The sequence below is a fragment of the Pristiophorus japonicus genome, chromosome 6 (genome assembly GCF_044704955.1).
Source record: "Pristiophorus japonicus isolate sPriJap1 chromosome 6, sPriJap1.hap1, whole genome shotgun sequence".
NCBI classification, from domain to species: domain Eukaryota; kingdom Metazoa; phylum Chordata; class Chondrichthyes; family Pristiophoridae; genus Pristiophorus; species Pristiophorus japonicus.
This window is the reverse complement of record NC_091982.1, coordinates 46,824,576-46,841,923: the sequence shown is the minus strand read 5'-3', so window position 1 is coordinate 46,841,923 and position 17,348 is coordinate 46,824,576. Positions and strand designations below refer to the sequence as shown.

At 42.6% G+C, this 17,348-nt stretch overlaps 1 protein-coding gene across 4 annotated transcripts in view; it reads right to left on the bottom strand.

Annotated features, from left to right (window-relative positions):
- The window catches only part of tfdp1a (transcription factor Dp-1, a), a 153,862-nt gene that overhangs the window by 22,364 nt on the left and 114,150 nt on the right, over window positions 1-17,348 (bottom strand). For all 4 annotated transcript variants that reach the window (XM_070882810.1, XM_070882812.1, XM_070882809.1 and 1 more), the window contains 4 exons: window positions 8,360-8,525; window positions 1,911-2,057; window positions 865-933; window positions 216-367 (listed from right to left, as the gene is read on the bottom strand). In XM_070882810.1, coding sequence (XP_070738911.1) covers window positions 216-367; window positions 865-933; window positions 1,911-2,057; window positions 8,360-8,525 — 534 coding nt within the window. The remainder of the gene's footprint in view (window positions 1-215; window positions 368-864; window positions 934-1,910; window positions 2,058-8,359; window positions 8,526-17,348) is intronic.

Sequence of the window (17,348 nt, the reverse complement as noted above, 5' to 3'; positions counted from 1 at the left end):
TAAAACACAGTTTGATGCTTTCTTTAAAAAAAATCTACACCATCAGACTTCACGATTACCTTTTCTGGTCATATCACAAACTACAATACACAGCATCTTACGGTTTGAGGAGAGGCATTCCTAGTTCAACAAGACGTACAATTTTGTGCAATGTAATTGATGAACAAGCCAAGTTTTCTCATCATATAAAACATAGCCAGCTTTATCATACTTACTTGTCAGGAGAGATACTGCAGTCTATGATTGTTTTTTTGCTGGTGTTGATTAAAATGAAGGGCAGTTGAATGGCAGTATTGGGAGGAGGAATCCTGCCAGACTGCTGTTCTACAAGGCGATTTCGCTGAACCAGATTCTTAAAGGCAATTTGCTGCAAAACATAAATGGCTGCAATTTAAACACAGTTATGTACTCAATAAAACCTAGCAACTGAAATGTAATTTAAATTTCCTCTGCCTCTTCTCTTCATTCTCACAAAAGCATCCCTTCACGCAAGCCTTTCAGCCAAGGATAAATATTGACCATGACACTGAGAGAATGTCCCATCTCTTCTTCAAATAGTGCCACAGGATCTTCTACATTTACCAGTGACCTTCTGACACAGAAGTGAGAGTGCTACCACTGAGCCAAAGCTGACACCTTTCAAGAAGACCTTTGACAGTCTGTGGAATCTTCTGTAAAACTCTTATAGCACTACAACTGTTCAAAAATATTATTGAGAACTACAATAAAGTTGTAAGCGAGGCAAGATTTTGGAAAAAGGCATTCCTTTGGATGAGTCGTGCCAATAAATTTACCCATCACATGGATTTGCAAGGCAGTAATGAAAACTGTACAATGTTGCACATTTTTGTAGTTTTATTTTACCTGCAGTAGTAACTCCTTAAGTTGTGACTGTTTCTGTTTAATCATTTCCATTTTCCTCCGTTTCTCCATCTATTCAATATAAAAATAAAACAAAAGTTCCCATCACTTGCTGGAAACTACAAGTCAACAACTTGCACTTATATAGCGCCTTTAACATCGTAAAACATCCCAAGGAGCTTCACAGAAGCATTATTAAAACAAAATTTGACACAAAGCCATGCAAGATATTAGGATAGGTCCTCAAAGAGGTGGGTTTTAAGGAGCATCTTACAGGAGAAGAGGCAGGTGTTTAGGGAGGGAATTCTAGAGCCTCGACAGCTGAAGGCACGACCATCAATGGTGGAGTGATTAAAATCAGTGACGTGCAAGAGGCCAGATTTGGAGAAGCGCAGATATGTGAGGGTTGAAGACAATTCAAAGCTGCATTTAAACTCTATACAAAAAAAAAAATTCAAAAATGAATGAGACTTTCAAATTGATGAACTGAATAGCAAGGACATGAGCAGAGTAAATACAAATGGAAGGATATTTTCTCTTGGATAAGATACATATTCTGTCACATTGCTAAGAGGCAGCACAAAAATGTTGCAAGGTGGTCCCCCACAAAGTTTCAGAAAAAACAAACAAAAAAAGAAATTGCAGCTATGGTTGAAGTTAAAAGGTGGGGGGAGGGCAAAGAGAGAGAAAATCAATCTTCCCTCAAGCCAAATAGGAATTGAATGGGTATTCCAAAGGCAGCAAAAACAGTGACAAGGACTAGTTGGCCTTCAGTCAGACAAAATGTACAGAGCAGGCTGGCAGGTGGGAGACTGAGCGGGGTAAAACGAGAAGAGGGGAAAAGTGAAAGTATACTTACAATAGGAGAAAAGCAACAGGAGTCCGAAATCGTAACTGAACTGTGCGAAAGAATCCCTAATTGCTAACTGCATACTACAACAGAATTGTAGAGCCAGAATGCATCAATCTTAGTACACCAAAATATGTAACAGTCTGCATGTCTTGGCTATATACTATGATTCAGAGGCACAAAAAGTCACTGTACTCACCTCTAGATTCTGGCACTCTTGAGCTGAGTTTGTGGGAAGTCCTATCCACTTGATTTCTTTCTTCTCTTTAGAGATGATGTTCATTGCCATGAGCACATTCAAGGCATCATATACACGACGTCTTATATTCTTTTGATCATATCCTTGCTGTCAATTAGAGTTTGCATAAAAATATCACTGAATACAATCTAATTTACTTCAAATTAAAAATATTCCTATGGATTTGTATTCGTTTCAGTAAAAGCAATATCACAGATGCAATTACACCATTCTGTGATGGTTACATGTGTGCTTGTTGGGAAAGGGCACTTGTAGAAGAGCCAAGCTCAGACTAGGCACTTCTACAAATGGGAGGAATATGAAAGCCTTGGTTGAGCAGCTTGCAAGCTAGTTACCTGCCAATCCTTAGCTGCAGAACAGTGCATGGAGGGGTCAATTAAAAAAAGTACAACTTTAAGCTGTCCAAAATTCGACTGTTTCAGACTGGAACAGATACCCATTCTTTCTCTCTGGAGTACTGGATTGCGTTATTTTAACAAGGTCCCTCATCAAGAATCAAATAGTTCAAGGGGAAGGAATTGTCAAGACAATTCAATCTTTCCAAGGCCTATGAGGAATTCCCCAAAATTTCAATTACCATTTTGCTGCAGCACAGGTTCCTTTTCTCCAAAAGCAGGTTAAAAATACCAAGAAAAGAAAACAGCACACAGACAAACAAGTAAATAGTAGGTTGCAAAGTATAACTGCAGATAAACAAAATTGGGTTCTCATGTTTTTGATTTTTCAAAGAAAATCACTCCTGTCCTGAAGTAGTGATTCACACTGCAGCACAGCAGTTTAATACCCTGCCCAAATGGCCATGAGTGAACACAGACAGTGGGCATTAACAGACTACTTGACCAAGACAACTTTACAGCCACTGAATACTGATCAAGAGTCAACACCTAAAGCTGACTATTTTGTTCCCTGCCTTGTCTAGGAACACCGAAGCCAACTGTGATGGCGACACTATCGCATGCTGAATCCAAGGATGGTAATATCCTGGTCTGTGTGCTTAGCAGAACACATTGTATTCACAGATAAACATACAGGGGTCATCTTCCCATTCACCCCACCAAACGTGAGAAATGTCCATCCTTTGTAGCCTCTCCCAGAAACTCCTCATTATAGAGAGCAGTGAAATATTACATGCAAATAATTGTCAGGAACATTTAAGAACCATTGCTCTGGATGACTGGAGGCATTGATGTTTAAAACAATTTTTTTGTTTTCAGAGGGCAAAACAGTATATGTAGGCAGTAGACAATGTTAATGACTGATGATCACATTGATGCAACAGTATGAATATATTTTTCAGAGATTAAAAGTAAAGCCATAAATAAATGTTTAAAAGTCCGGACAAACTTTCCAAACAATTCTAAAAGGTTAAACAGGTAGAATTTGCACACTTGACTCAAGGAGATAAGGTACTCTTCCATTTGCTTCATAACCAAGTTAGGAGATTGGTTAGGCGGTAGGGATAATGGGAATATACTCGAATTGGAAGGAAGTGACTAGTGGTGTCCCACAAGGATCTGTGCTGGTGCCTCAACTATTCACTATATTTATTAAGACAACACAATAGATAGCCATATATCCAAGTTTGCCAAAGACACAAAGATTGGTGGCATAGCAAGTAACATGGACTGCAGCATAAAATTAAAAAGAGACATTGATAGATTAAGTGAGTGGGCAAAGCTGTGGTAGATGGATTTCAACAGTTAAGTATGAGGTCATCCATTCTGGACCCAAAAAGGACAGAAGTTTGTTTTTAAATTGCCGAAAAGCTAGGAACAGTGGAGGCGCAAAGAGATTTAGTGGTCCACGTACACGTACACAGATCAGTAAAACAAAGTGGTCAGATACACAAAAAAAAATCAAAGTCTAATGGAATGGTAGCTTTTATATCTAGAGGGCTAGAATATAAATGGGAGAAAGTTTTGCTATCACTATACAAAGCCCTGGTTAGACTACATCTTGAGTACTATGCAGACCTGTGCACCATATATTGGCCTTGGAAGGAGTGCAATGCAGATTTACGTAAATGGTATCGAGTTTCCAACAGTTAAATTATGAGGAGAAATGGCATAAACTAAGGCTTGGATTCCCTGGATAATAGAAGATTAAGGGATGATTTGATTCATAAGGGTGGTAGAAGTGTGACACACTTTCCCACAAAAAGTAGATGCTTTATAATTTTAAATCTGAGATCAAAAAGATTTTTGCTAGCCAAGGGTATTAAGGGATATGGAGCCAAGGCATGTGAATTGAGTTAGGATACAGATCAACCATAATCTCATTGAACAGAACAAACTTGAGGGATTGAATGGCCTACTACTGTTCCAATAGCAAAGTAATTTGAGCAAAGTTATAAACACAAATCATTTCTATTCCACTGGTTATCAAATTAAATTGAAATTTTAAAAAAGCAAACCTATCATACTAGCAAAAGATGTCATTACCGGTGGGAAGCAGCATAGACGGACTATATTTGAATTGCTGAACTCTACTTGGAAAGAGTTAGGAATTGTCAATTTTCCATAAAATGCAGAAATTGAAGAAAAGCAAATTATTCATCTGCCTTCGTTTTATAGGGTGCTGCAGCCCCAATAAGCTATAATAAAATCTCACTAAATGAAGCTTAAGGATACAAATAGCTGTCACATATTGATCTGAAATACAAGGTGGTGAAAACTCAACAATGATAAAGAAACAAGTTTGAGGAATTGAATGGCCTACTACTGTTCCAATACCAAAGTAATTTGATCAAAGTTATAAACACAAATCATTTCTATTCCAGTGGTTATCAAATTAAATTGAAATTTTAAAAGTGAACCTATCATACTAGCAAAAGATGTCATTATCAATGAGAAGCATTAACCGACTACTTGACCAAGAAGACTTTACAGTCTGCCACAAGAGAACTTTTATTACATAGTTCACATACGTCCTCTAGTGGAAGGAACTAGATGCAGCAGTATTAAACTAAAAAAAAAACTAAATCACCCAAACACAGAATGCTCTGGGCCAGTGTGCCCACCAAGAAGAGGAGAGATATTCTACCATGCAATATACCTTTGTAATTCATTCTTAACTGCACACACTTAATTTGTGTTCCCTTGCTGAGGGGTCTCTTCCAGCCACGACATTGTGGACTGCATATTGCTGCCAACAATCTCACCCTGTTCAGTAGGAAGAAAAATTAAAGAGCGGGTTGAGAAGGAACAAGACAGTTCTCTCATTTTCTTCCCATTCCCAACCCACAGGAGAAGCACCTTGCTTCCCAATCATCTATTTAAAATCCATTGAGAATGGATAAAACTCATCCAGCTGAGACAATTCAGCAACAGATAGGAAGGTTCTGGTTTAGAGCCAACTATTTGTGCGGCACAGTTCGCTTGCCTCTTTTAAAAGACATTGCCAGAGTTACATTAGCAAACATAAAATGGTTGCGTAACTGATGGAGATAGTCTGTCAGAAGGGCAAACTGCGCACTCATTCAGTGTAGGTTCGAATGTTTGGTCAATCATAACCATGGTTGATACAGATGTCAGAAAAGCTCATCACCATCGCTCTTCCCAACCCCCCAGCTCCCACTCTTCCATTCATCCCATTTTGTACACTTGTCTCTCCATTTCGCTTTTGGCTTTCCTGTATTTTCCAGCTGGGGACCCATTTGATCACCTACCAAGGTTATCAATTGTAAGGCACATAATATTCTTGCTATAGCACAGACCATTACTATCCACAGGCCACTCTTCACAACTTCCATGTTGATCACTATCACAGGGATACCAAATATCTTTCTCGCACAGGATATTCACAAGTATCCAGCTCATGCTTCTGCATACAGCAGTACGCAGCTCTGGCCAGGATGTATAAGTGCATAATGGACACTAGCCTCATACACTCTCTTCACACCTCCTTCTCCAGTGGCTTTGATGGCCTGGCCCTTCCAGGTGCAGCAATGCATCTCCATTGTCTGTTTACATTTCAATTTGCACACAACTCCCCACACAAACTCATCCATTTTCACACAATCAGTGCCTACATTTTTTAGCCTTTCTTCATTTTTCTGCAAAGCCCCTTGTATAATCTTAGCCTCTGAGAAGTAGAAGTTGAGCTCCTAATTATTTTTTCAGCAAATTCAATTTGTTAACAAGAAAGCAGCAAACAATGGTCAAGCAAAGTAATTAAACATTCTTCATATGTTGGCCATACACTTTAAGGGTCACAATTCTGCAGAGTTAATACCCAACAATCACAGTTGTGTTCAACATGATCATGTCTTAATCACCTCCCTTCATGCACAGGTCTGGTCAGCATATCATAGAAATTTACAGCAAGGAAGGAGGCCATTTCAGTCTATTGTGTCCATACCGGCCGACCAAGAGCTATCCAGCCTAATTCCACTTTCCAGCTCTTGGTCCGTAGCCCTGTAGATTACGGCACTTCAAGTGCACATCCAAGTATTTTTTAAATGTGGTGAGGCTTTCTACCTCTACCACCCTTTCAGGCAGTGAGTTCCAGACCCCCACCACCCTCTGGGTAAAGAAATTTCCCCTCATATCTCCACCCTTCCCCCCCCCCCCCCCCCCCGCAATTACTTTAAATCTATGCCCCCTGGTTGTTGACCCCTCTGCCAAGGGAAACATGTCACTCCACTCTATCCAGGCCCCTCATAATTTTATATACCTCAATCAGGTCTCCTCTCAGCCTCTTCTGTTCCAAAGAAAACAGACCCAGCATCTTTCCTCATAGCCAAAATTCTCCAGTCCAGGCAATATTCTTGTAACTCTCCTCTGCACCCATTCCAGTGCATTCACATCTTTCCTGTAATGTGGTGACCAGAACTGCACACAGTACTCCAGCTGCAGCCTAACCAGTGTTTTATACAGTTCAAGCATAACCTCCTTGCTCTTGTACTTCATGCCTCGACTAATAAATGCAAGTATTCCATATGCCTTCTTCACCACCTTATCTACCTGGCCTGCTACCTTCAGGGATCTGTGGACCTGCACACCCAAGGTCCCTTTGATCCTCTACACTTTTCGGTGTCGTACCATTTAATGTGTATTCCATTGTCTTGTTAGACCTCCCCAAATGCATTCTCACACTTATCCGGATTGAATTCTATTTGCCTCTGTTCCGCCCACCCGACCAGTACATTGTTATCTTCCTGCAGTCCGCAGCTTTCTTCTTCATTATCAACTACACAGCCTATTTTAGTGTCATCTGCAAACATCTTAATCATACCCCTAACATTCAAGTCCATTCATATCTGCATCCTCTTCTGAAACCAGACGGTCTCCACATCTTTCTATCCCTATTCACGAGCACTCCAGCAAACACTTCTCGGGCAGAGTTCCAGCACACAAAGATGACCGATTTTTCAAGATCAGCATTCCTGCTGCCAACTTTCAAACCAAATATGCTTGCCTTTCATTAGACTGGATAAGTGAAACTCTTACACCACCTTTAAGCATCTCTGCAGCAATTCCACATACTTTCAAGGTGTTTCTATTTTCATTTGTCTAACAGCCAATTTTACCTCCTCTGTCAACTCTCAATCACAAAGTATCCAGCTCTCCAGTTAATCTTTCATCTTCCTGGACTCTATTTCATATTCTGACCATAATCAGCTGGGAAAGTTCCTTCCCCACCCTTTATGACAGATTCAAATCCAATGATCCATTATTGATCCCTTAATTTCCTTAAGCTCTTCAATTATAGGACTTTGCCACTTGTACGGCTTTCTTTTGCTCCAAGAGTGAGCACCTGTTACTATTCTCTCCGTCTTTGTGCTTTGTTTTTCTCCCAGTCAGGTCAGTCAGTGAAGTAAATTGTTTGCCGATTAACAACCTGAATTCTATGCTTTGCCAAGTTCTTCACCAATTCATTAAATGGCTATGGATGTGCACCACATTCGCGTTTCCTTCACATTTTCACTCCCAATTCAGCAACAAAACAATGATTAAATTCAGTTTTACCCAGACCTTCTACGCCGATGCAATGTACTCCACGCTCCCCACTATGTAGTCAACCAAGCTTTTGACAACCCCATCGGGTGGACTCAGGTCAGCCTGTGTTCTGATGTCAGGAGAAAGGAAAAAAATAAAATCCAGCCTTTTCTCATTTGCTTCCCTCTCTCACCATCAACAAAAGGTGTGTGTGTTGAAGAAGAATATTCAAATATCCTTTATATTACGGTTACAGAAAGTTTTCATTGAGCAGGCAAGATCTTATTTCACAGTCTTGTTCATTGTAGGACTGTCTGCTGCACACAAATATCCATGATTAAAATCAAATTCTTCCATCTAGATATATGAAGAGCTCTACGACGAGTTACTATTTTATGTTAAACAAAAATGCAGCCACCTTTAACCTGCTAAATATCAGTAGCGCCTTACTTCATCAGAGCCCGATTCCTGGTTGTTGGTGTTACTGAATTCTGCCACTAGTTCATCTGCCACCTCATTGTAGGTAGTTGTTCCTTTCTGCTGCACTTTCTCGCAGACCTTCATTGAGAAATGCCGCAATCCTTTGCCATTTTTTTCACCCTTTTTATTCCTTTTACTGAAAAGTAAACAAATTCAAACTTCAAAAATGTTTCTGCTTTCAAAATCATGCAACAGATCTTGTAACCCTCTTAGAAGTAATAAGGTATATAGATAACATAAGGAGATATGACATGTGACCAAAAGCTTGATCAAAGAGGTATGTTTTAAGGGTCGCATTAAAAGTGTAGGAAGAGGTAGAGGGGTTTAGGGAGGGAGTTCCAGAACTTGGGACCTAGGCAGCCGTGTGTTCAGCTACCAATGGTGGAGTGATATAATCATGGATGCGCAAGAGGCCACCATTGAAGGAGCGCAGAAATCTTGGAAGGTTGTAGGGCTGGAGGAAATTACAGAAATAGGGAGGGGCAAGGCCATGGAGGGATTTGAAAACAAGGACGAGAATTTTAAAAACGAGGCATTACCGGACCAGGCGCCAATGTCGGTCAGTGAGCACAGGGATGATAGGTGAATGAGACATGGTGCAAGTTAGTATATGGGCAGCCGAGTTTTGGATGAGCTCAAGTTTACAGAGGGTACAAGGCAAGAGGCTGGCCAGGAAAGCAGTGAAATAGTAGAGTTTAGAGGTAACAATAGCATTGATGAGGGTATTAGTAGCAGATGAGTTGATGCAGGGACAGAGACAGATGGTGTAAGAGGTGGAAGGCGGCGGTCTTGGTGATAAGAACATAATAGGAGTATGAGTAGGCCACTCAGCCCTTCAAGGATATGGGGTCGGAAGCTCAGCTCGGGGTCAAACAGGACACCAAGGTTCCAAGTGGTTGTGTTCAGTCTCAGACAGTGGCCAGACAAGAGGAATGGTGTCGGTGGCTAGGGAACGGAGATTGTGGTGGAGACCAAAGACAATAGACAATGAATTTGGTATTGCCAACATTTAAATAGGGAGGCAATTTCTGCTCATCCAGTACTAGATTTCAAAATTCTCATCCTTGTTTACAAATCCTTCCATGGCCTCACTCATCCCTGTCGCTGTAATCTCCTTCAGCCTCACAATCCCCCAAGATATATGCGCTCCTCAAATTCTGCCCCCTTGAGCATCCCCGATTATAATTGCTCAACTATTGGTGGCCGTGCCTTCAGCTGCCTGGGCCCTAAGCTCAAACTCCCTCCCTAAACCTCTCCACCTCTTTTTCCTTTTTTAAGACGGTCCTTAAAACTTGCCACTTTCACCAAGCTTTTGGTCATCTGCCATAATTTCTTCTTACGTGGCTCGGTGTCAATTTTTTTTTGTCTTATCACTCCTGTGAAGTGCCTTGGGACATTTTACTATGTTAAAGGCGCTATGCAAGTTGTTGTTGTTGAAGATGTCAGACAAGCAGCGTGACAGATCAGAGACATTGGAGGGGGTTAAGAGAGGTGGTGGTGACACGGTAGAGCTCGCTATTGTAAGCGTACATGTGGAAACCGACGTCAGTGTACAATTGGATGCAGTCGCTGAGAGGCTGACCAGACTACTCGCTTTGAAGTGTAAAAATTAGTTACAAAAAAAAAGTCACGAAAAACTAGTCTTCGCTGCATAAATCTGCATCATAACTAGATCATTCCAATTTGTAAAATAATATTAATCAACATTCAGGGGAAATTAACTCTGAAAACTGCTGTAAAATTTATATTTGCATAGTCAAGTATTCATATGCAATTCTTACAGAATTGGGAAGAAAGCAACAATCGCAAGAGGCCAGTGATATCGCCATTACTTCTTCATATGCAAGTTTCCCATTTAGATGAATTAACAATTTGCTTTTCATTTATAGCTCTGGTTCAAATTACTGTACTAACATGCATACGAGTCACATGTCAAACTTGAGCTCCCAGCCACACTCGACTTAAACATTTTTGCAACAAATCAACAACCTATACAAGGGCCAATGTGTTGCTGACCTTCCATATGAACATCTAAATTCTAGACCTAACCACCAAAAGGAAGATCAAAGAAAAGGTGAAGACAGATAATTATATAATTTAGCAATGGGCTGACAGATGGTCAAAGCAGTGGAATAAAATCCACAAAATATCAGTCAAGAAACTTCTCATTCACCGCTCTTCGAAAAGGGTACCAAGCTTCTCTGCAGTTACATTCAGTTGGTAATAGTATCCAAGCTGGGCAAAATACATGACAAAGTTAACTGCAAGAGCAAATACAAGGTGAATAAAAACTCAGTTTGAGTGGGTGAGATACAAAGGGCTGTATTTTCAGCTTTAATGATTTCAAGGCGGTAATGGCATCCCTGATACCGCCTGAAAAAAAGTCAGTGCTTTTGTCTACAAAATTCGGCAAAAAATTCGGTTCCATGATTGGGGGCGCACAAGGAAGTTTTTGCGCCCCAGCCGAAAATCACTGCGTTAAAAAAGTTTTGTTTATTTAAGGAACTTCATTGCTGTTGTTCAGTGCCCTGCAACGTTACGTTGTATATTGTATGGTTTGATTTCGGTGGGGGGAGTTTTTGTTACTTTGTTACAGTAAAATTTAGGATTCATCCTTTGCCATTGGTGTCTTGTGTATCATTCCAACTTTCATGGGGGATGAGCCTTTATGGGGGCACACAGCTTTTCGAGTATTAGGTCCATCCCCAGTTTCCTCCATTTCGAAGAACCGACCCATTATGAGCTGGCGACTTGCAACTCTTGGTCTGGTAGCATCTTCATGCTGCCTCCCCCGTGGATGGTGCGGCTATCAAATGGAGGCCTCGCAAGGCTCCTCTTCATCATCCTTCTCTTACTCCATGCAATCCCCACCGGCAATGCCTAGCCCCTCATGATGGCCAAGTTGTGCAACATGCAGCACACCACAATGAATTCGGATACCTGTTGAGGGAAGTATTGCAGGCTGTCTCCAGAGCGGTCCAGGCATTGGTCTGCCTGTAGGAAATGGCATATTTCTGTCAGCACTTACTCTTGGAAGAAGTGCAGCCTCCTCACGCATTTTGGAGGGGAAGGGTGAACAGCCAGTTGTTGTGGCACATATAGGTACCAACGATATAGGTTAAAAAAAACAGGATGAGGTCCTACAAGCTGAATTTAGGGGGCTAGGAGTTAAATTAAAAAGTAAGACCTCAAAGGTAGCAATCTCAGGATTGCTACCAGTGCCATGTGCAAGTCAGAGTAGGAATTGCAGGATAGCTCACATGAATATGTGGTTTGAGGAGTGGTGCAGAAGGGAGGGATTCAAATTCCTGGGACATTGGAACCAGTTCTAGGGGAGGTGGGACCAGTACAAATCGGATGGTCTGCACCTGGGCAGGACTGGAACCAATGTCCTAGGGGGAGTGTTTGCTGGTACTGTTGGGGACAGGTTAAACTAATATGGCAGGGGGATGGGAACCTATGCAGGGAGACAGAGGGAAGTAGAATGGGGGCAGAAGCAAAAGATAGAAAGAAGAAAAGTGAAAGTGGAAGGCAGAGAAACCCAAGGCAAAAATCAAAAAGGGCCACATTACAGCAAAATTCTAAAGGGGCAAAGTGCGTTAAAAAGACAAACCTGAAGGCTCTTTGCCTCAATGTGAGGAGTATTCGTAATAAGGTGGACGAATTAACTGCGCAGGCAGAAATTAGTGGATATGATATAATTGGCATCACGGAGACATGGTTCCAGGGTGACCAAGGCTGGGAACTCAACATTAAGGAAGGATAGACAGAGAGGAAAAGGAGGTGGGGTAGCACTGCTGGTTAAAGAGGAAATTAACACAATAGTAAGGAAGGACATTAGCTTGGAGGATGTGAAAACTGTATGGGTGGAGCTGCGGAATACCAAAGGGCAGAAAACGCTAATGGGAGTTGTGTACAGACCACCAAACAGTAGTAGAGGGGTTGGGGACAGCATCAAACAAGAAATTAGGCAGGCGTGCAATAAAGGTATAGCAGTCATCATGGGCGACTTTAATCTACATATAGATTGGGCATACCAAACTGGTAGCAATGCTGTGGAGGGTTTCCTGGAATGTATTAGGGATGGTTTTCTAGACCATTATGTCGAGGAACCAACTAGAGGACTGACCATCCGAGACTGGGTGATATGTAATGAGAAAGGACTAATTAGCAATTTTGTTGTGCGAGGCCCCTTGGGGAAGAGTGACCATAATATGGTAGAATTCTTTATTAAGATGGAGAGTGACACAGTTAATTCAGAGACTAGAGTCGTGAACTGAAGGAAAGGTAACTTCGATGGTATAAGACGTGAATTGGCTAGAATAGACTAACGAATGATACTTAAAGGGTTGACTGTGGATAGGCAATGGCAAACATTTAAAGATCACATGGATGAACTTCAACAATAGTACATCCCTGTCTGGAGTAAAAATAAAACGGGGGCGGCGGCTCAACCGTGGCTATCAAGGGAAATTAAGGATAGTGTTAAATCCAAGGAAGAGGCATATAAACTGGCCAGAAAAAGCAGCAAACCTGAGGACTGGGAGAAATTTAGAATTCAGCAGAGGAGGACAAAGGGTTTAATTAGGAGGGGGAAAATAGAGTACGAGAGGAAGCTTGCTAGGAACATAAAAACTGACTGCAAAAGCTTCCATAGATATGTGAAGAGAAAAAGATTAGTGAAGATAAATGTAGGTCCCTTGCATTCAGAATCAGGTGAATTTATAATGGGGAACAAAGAAATGGCAAACCAGTTGAACAAATACTTTGGTTCTGTCTTCACGAAGGAAGACACAAATAACCTTCCGGAAATACTAGGGGACAGTGGGTCTAGTGAGAAGTGAAGGAAATTCTTATTAGTCGGGAAATTGTGTTAAGGAAATTGATGGGATTGAAGGCCGATAAATCCCCAGGGCCTGATAGTCTGCATCCCAGAGTACTTAAGGAAGTGCCCCTAGAATAGTGTATGCATTGGTGAGCATTTTCCAACAGTCTATCGACTCTGAATCAGTTCCTATGGACTGGAGGATAGCTAACACCACTTTTAAAAAAAGGAGGAACCGAGAATACAGGGAATTATAGACCGGTTAGCCTGACATCAGTAGTGGGGAAAATGTTGGAATCAATTATTAAAGATGAAATAGCAGCACATTTGGAAAGCAGTGACAGGATCGGTCCAAGTCAGCATGGATTTATGAAAGGGAAATCATGCTTGACAAATCTTCTAGAATTTTTTGAGGATGTAACTAGTAGAGTGGATAAGGGAGAACCAGTGGATGTGGTGTATTTGGACTTTCAAAAGGCTTTTGACAAGGTCCCACACAAGGGATTGGTGTGCAAAATCAAAGCACATGGTATTGGGGGTAATGTACTGATGTGGATAGAGAACTGTTTGGCAGACAGGAAGCAGAGAGTTGGGATAAACGGGTCCTCTTTAGAATGGCAGGCAGTGACTAGTGGGGGTGCCGCAGGGCTCAGTGCTGGGACCCCAGCTATTTGCAATATACATCAATGAATTAGATGAAGGAATTGAGTGTAATATCTCCAAGTTTGCAGATGACACTAAGCTGAGTGGCAGCGTGAGCTGTGAGGAGGACTTGGACAGGTTAGGTGAGTGGGCAAATGCATGGCAGATGCAGTATAATGTGGATAAATGTGAGGTTATCCACTTTGGGGGCAAAAACACGAAGGCAGAATATTATCTGAATGGTGGCAGATTAGGAAAAGGGTAGGTGCAACGAGACCTGGGTGTCATGGTACATCAGTTATTGAAAGTTGGCATGCAGGCGGCAAATGGTATGTTGGCCTTCATAGCTAGGGGATTTGAGTATAGGAGCAGGGAGGTCTTACTGCAGTTGTACAGGGCCTTGGTAAGGCCTCACCTGGAATATTGTGTTCAGTTTTGGTCTCCTAATCTGAGGAAGGACATTCTTGCTATTGAGGGAGTGCAGCGAAGGTTCACCAGACTAATTCCCGGGATGGCAGGATTGACATACGAGGAGAGACTGGATCGACTGGGCCTGTATTCACTGGAGTTCAGAAGGATGAGAGGGGATCTCATAGAAACATATAAAATTCTGATGGGACTGGACAGGTTAGATGCAGGAAGAATGTTCCCGATGTTGGGGAAGTCCAGAACCAGGGGACAGTCTAAGGATAAGGGGTAAGCCATTTAGGACTGAGATGAGGAGAAACTTCTTCACGCAGAGTTGTTAACCTGTGGAATTCTTTACTGCAGAGAATTGTGGATGCCTTTCGTTAGATATATTTGTTGGATATATGGCCCTTACAGCTAAAGGGATCAAGGGGTATGGAGAAAAAGCAGGAAAGGGGTATTGAGGGAGTGATCAGCCATGATCTCATTGAATGGTGGTGCAGGCTCGAAGGGCCAAATGGCCTGCTTCTGCATCTATTTTCTATGTTTCTACTGCTCATCAGAGAGTTGGAGGTATGAGCGCTGGTGCCTGTAAAACCGTGGGGTGTAAACCCTCCTTCCTAGATGTCTTCGGCCTTCCCTCATCCGTGGGCCGACATGGCCAGCAGCCCTTCTTCTAGCTGGACATTGCCTGGCAATAGCAACATACATGGGACGCTGGTGAACCAGTAATGCCCCCATTAAATTATCTCACTACCATGGCAGATAAAAGTGCTGTTTGCAAATCGGACCTTCACGCTGCGTGCTGTGCACAATCTTGGCAGTCAATGTGAACTGTGACGTAGGATCTGCATCCCTCCATTTAAATACGCTGCCAATACCGCCTGCTGCACCCTGGCTGTTTTTTTCCAGATGTTCCTTGGGTGGGCATTTAATGAGGTGTTATGGCCGTATTTTGCATCCGGGGCGCTAGCAGAGTGTTGCACGACGACTGAAGTCATAATCTCAGTGAAACTAGAGGGCAGAGTGGTTACGTTTTTGCGCCGCCACAAACCATGAGCCGAATTTACCATGCCATGAACATAAGAGTGAATATAACCACTGTATTCATCTGTATCAAGCCCCAGAAAATCTGGAATACCAATGGAAGTTTTACAAAGATTATCCTGCCTGCGTAATTTTCTCAGATAGCACTGTAAACAAACTGTCTTTTGAATACAAAAGTTCAGAATTAATCAGCATCTACTGGTTAAAAACTGAAAATGCTGGCAATCTCAATGGGTCAGGCAACATCTGTGGGGAGAAAAACACAGTTAACGTTTCGGGTTGATGACCCTTCGTCAGAACTGGCGAATGCTCAAAGAGCACATTCTTAAGGAGCACTGAAAGGGGGAGGGGAAGAAAGAACAAAAGGAAAGGTCTGTGATAGGGTGGAAGGCAGAAGAGATTAGAGATACATAAGGGATGATGGGCCGAATTGAAATGCCAATGGCAGAAGTTAGACAAAGGTTAGTCTAGATAGGGTGTGAATGGCAGAATAATTACTAGCTGCCATTGAAGTCAAAGAGAAATAAAACATAAGATTCCGGGGCCCGGGGGTCGGGGAAGAGAACGGAGCCAAAAATGGGCAGAGGTTATACTCTGAAATTGTTGAACTCGATGTTGAGTCCACAAGGCTGTAAAGTGCCTGAACTAAAGATGAGGTGCTGTTTCTTGAGCTTGCGTTGAGTTTCATTGGAACAGTATAGGAAGCCGACGACGGAGATGTCGGAGTGGGACTGGAGCGGGAAATTAAAGTGAAACTCAGGGTCACGCTTACGGACTGAACGAGGGTGCTCCGCAAAGTGGTCACCCAATCTGCGTTTAGTCTTCCCAATGTAGAGGAGATCACAGCGTGAGCAGCTAATACAGTATACTAAATTGAAAGAAGTACAAGTAAATCGCTGTTTCACCTGGAAGGAGTATTTGAGGCCCTGGAACGGAGGAGGTAAAAGGGCAGATGTTGCATCTCCTGAGCTTACACGGGAAGGTGCCATGGGACAGGGTGCTGGGGGTGACTGCGGAATGGACCAGGGTGTTGCAAAGGGAGCAGTCCCTTCGGAATGCCGAGAGGGGAGGGGGAAGATGTGATTGGTGGTGGGATCACGCTGGAGGATGATCCGTTGAATGTGGAGACTGGTGGGATGAAAGGTGGGGACAAGTGGAACACTGTCGTGGTTCTGAGAGGGAGGGGAAGGGGTGAGAGCAGAGGTGCAGGAAATAGAACAGACACGGTCGAGGGCCATGTTAACCCGCAGCGGAAGAAAATCCTCGGTTGAAGAAAAAGGAAGACATGTCAGAGGCACTAGTGCGAAAGGTGGAGTCGTCAGAGCAGATGTGACAGATGCAGAGAGACTAGGGGCATGGAATGGAGTCCTTACAGGATGCAGGGTGGGAGGAAGTGTGGGTAGCTGTGGGTGTCAGTGGGCTTATAGCGGATACTGGTCGATAGCCTATCCCCAGAAATGGAGACATAAGTCGAGGAAGGGAAGGGAAGAGTCAGATGAACCATGTGAAGGTGAGGGAAGGGTGGAAATTGGATACAAAGTGAATGAAATTTTCTAGTTCAGGGCGAGAGCAGGAAACTGCACTGATACAGTCATCATGTACCGGAAAAAGTAGTGAGGGAGGGAACCCGAGTAGGTGTGGAACAAAGAATGTTCCACATATCCCACAAAAAGGCAGGCATAGCTAGGTTCCCACAGCAAAACCTTTAATTTGGAGAAAGTAAGTGAAGTTAAAGGAGCTGTTCAATGTGAGAACAAGTTCAGCCAGGTGGAGGAGGAGGGTGGTGGTGGTAGGGTACTGGTTGGGCCTCTGCTCGAGGAAGAAGCGGACGCTTCTTGGGACATTCCACAGCAGTGGGAAAGGTCACTCTGTCTGCACCTTGTGTCGACAGCAACCATAAAGACCAATTTTACAGGACCAAAATCAGTTAGTTTTCTCTACACGTTATCATATCTGATAAGTTTAAAAAGCCACTTTGCCAGTCCAAAAACAAATGGCATGAACACTTACTTCTGCAGGTAGAGATTATACCCACAG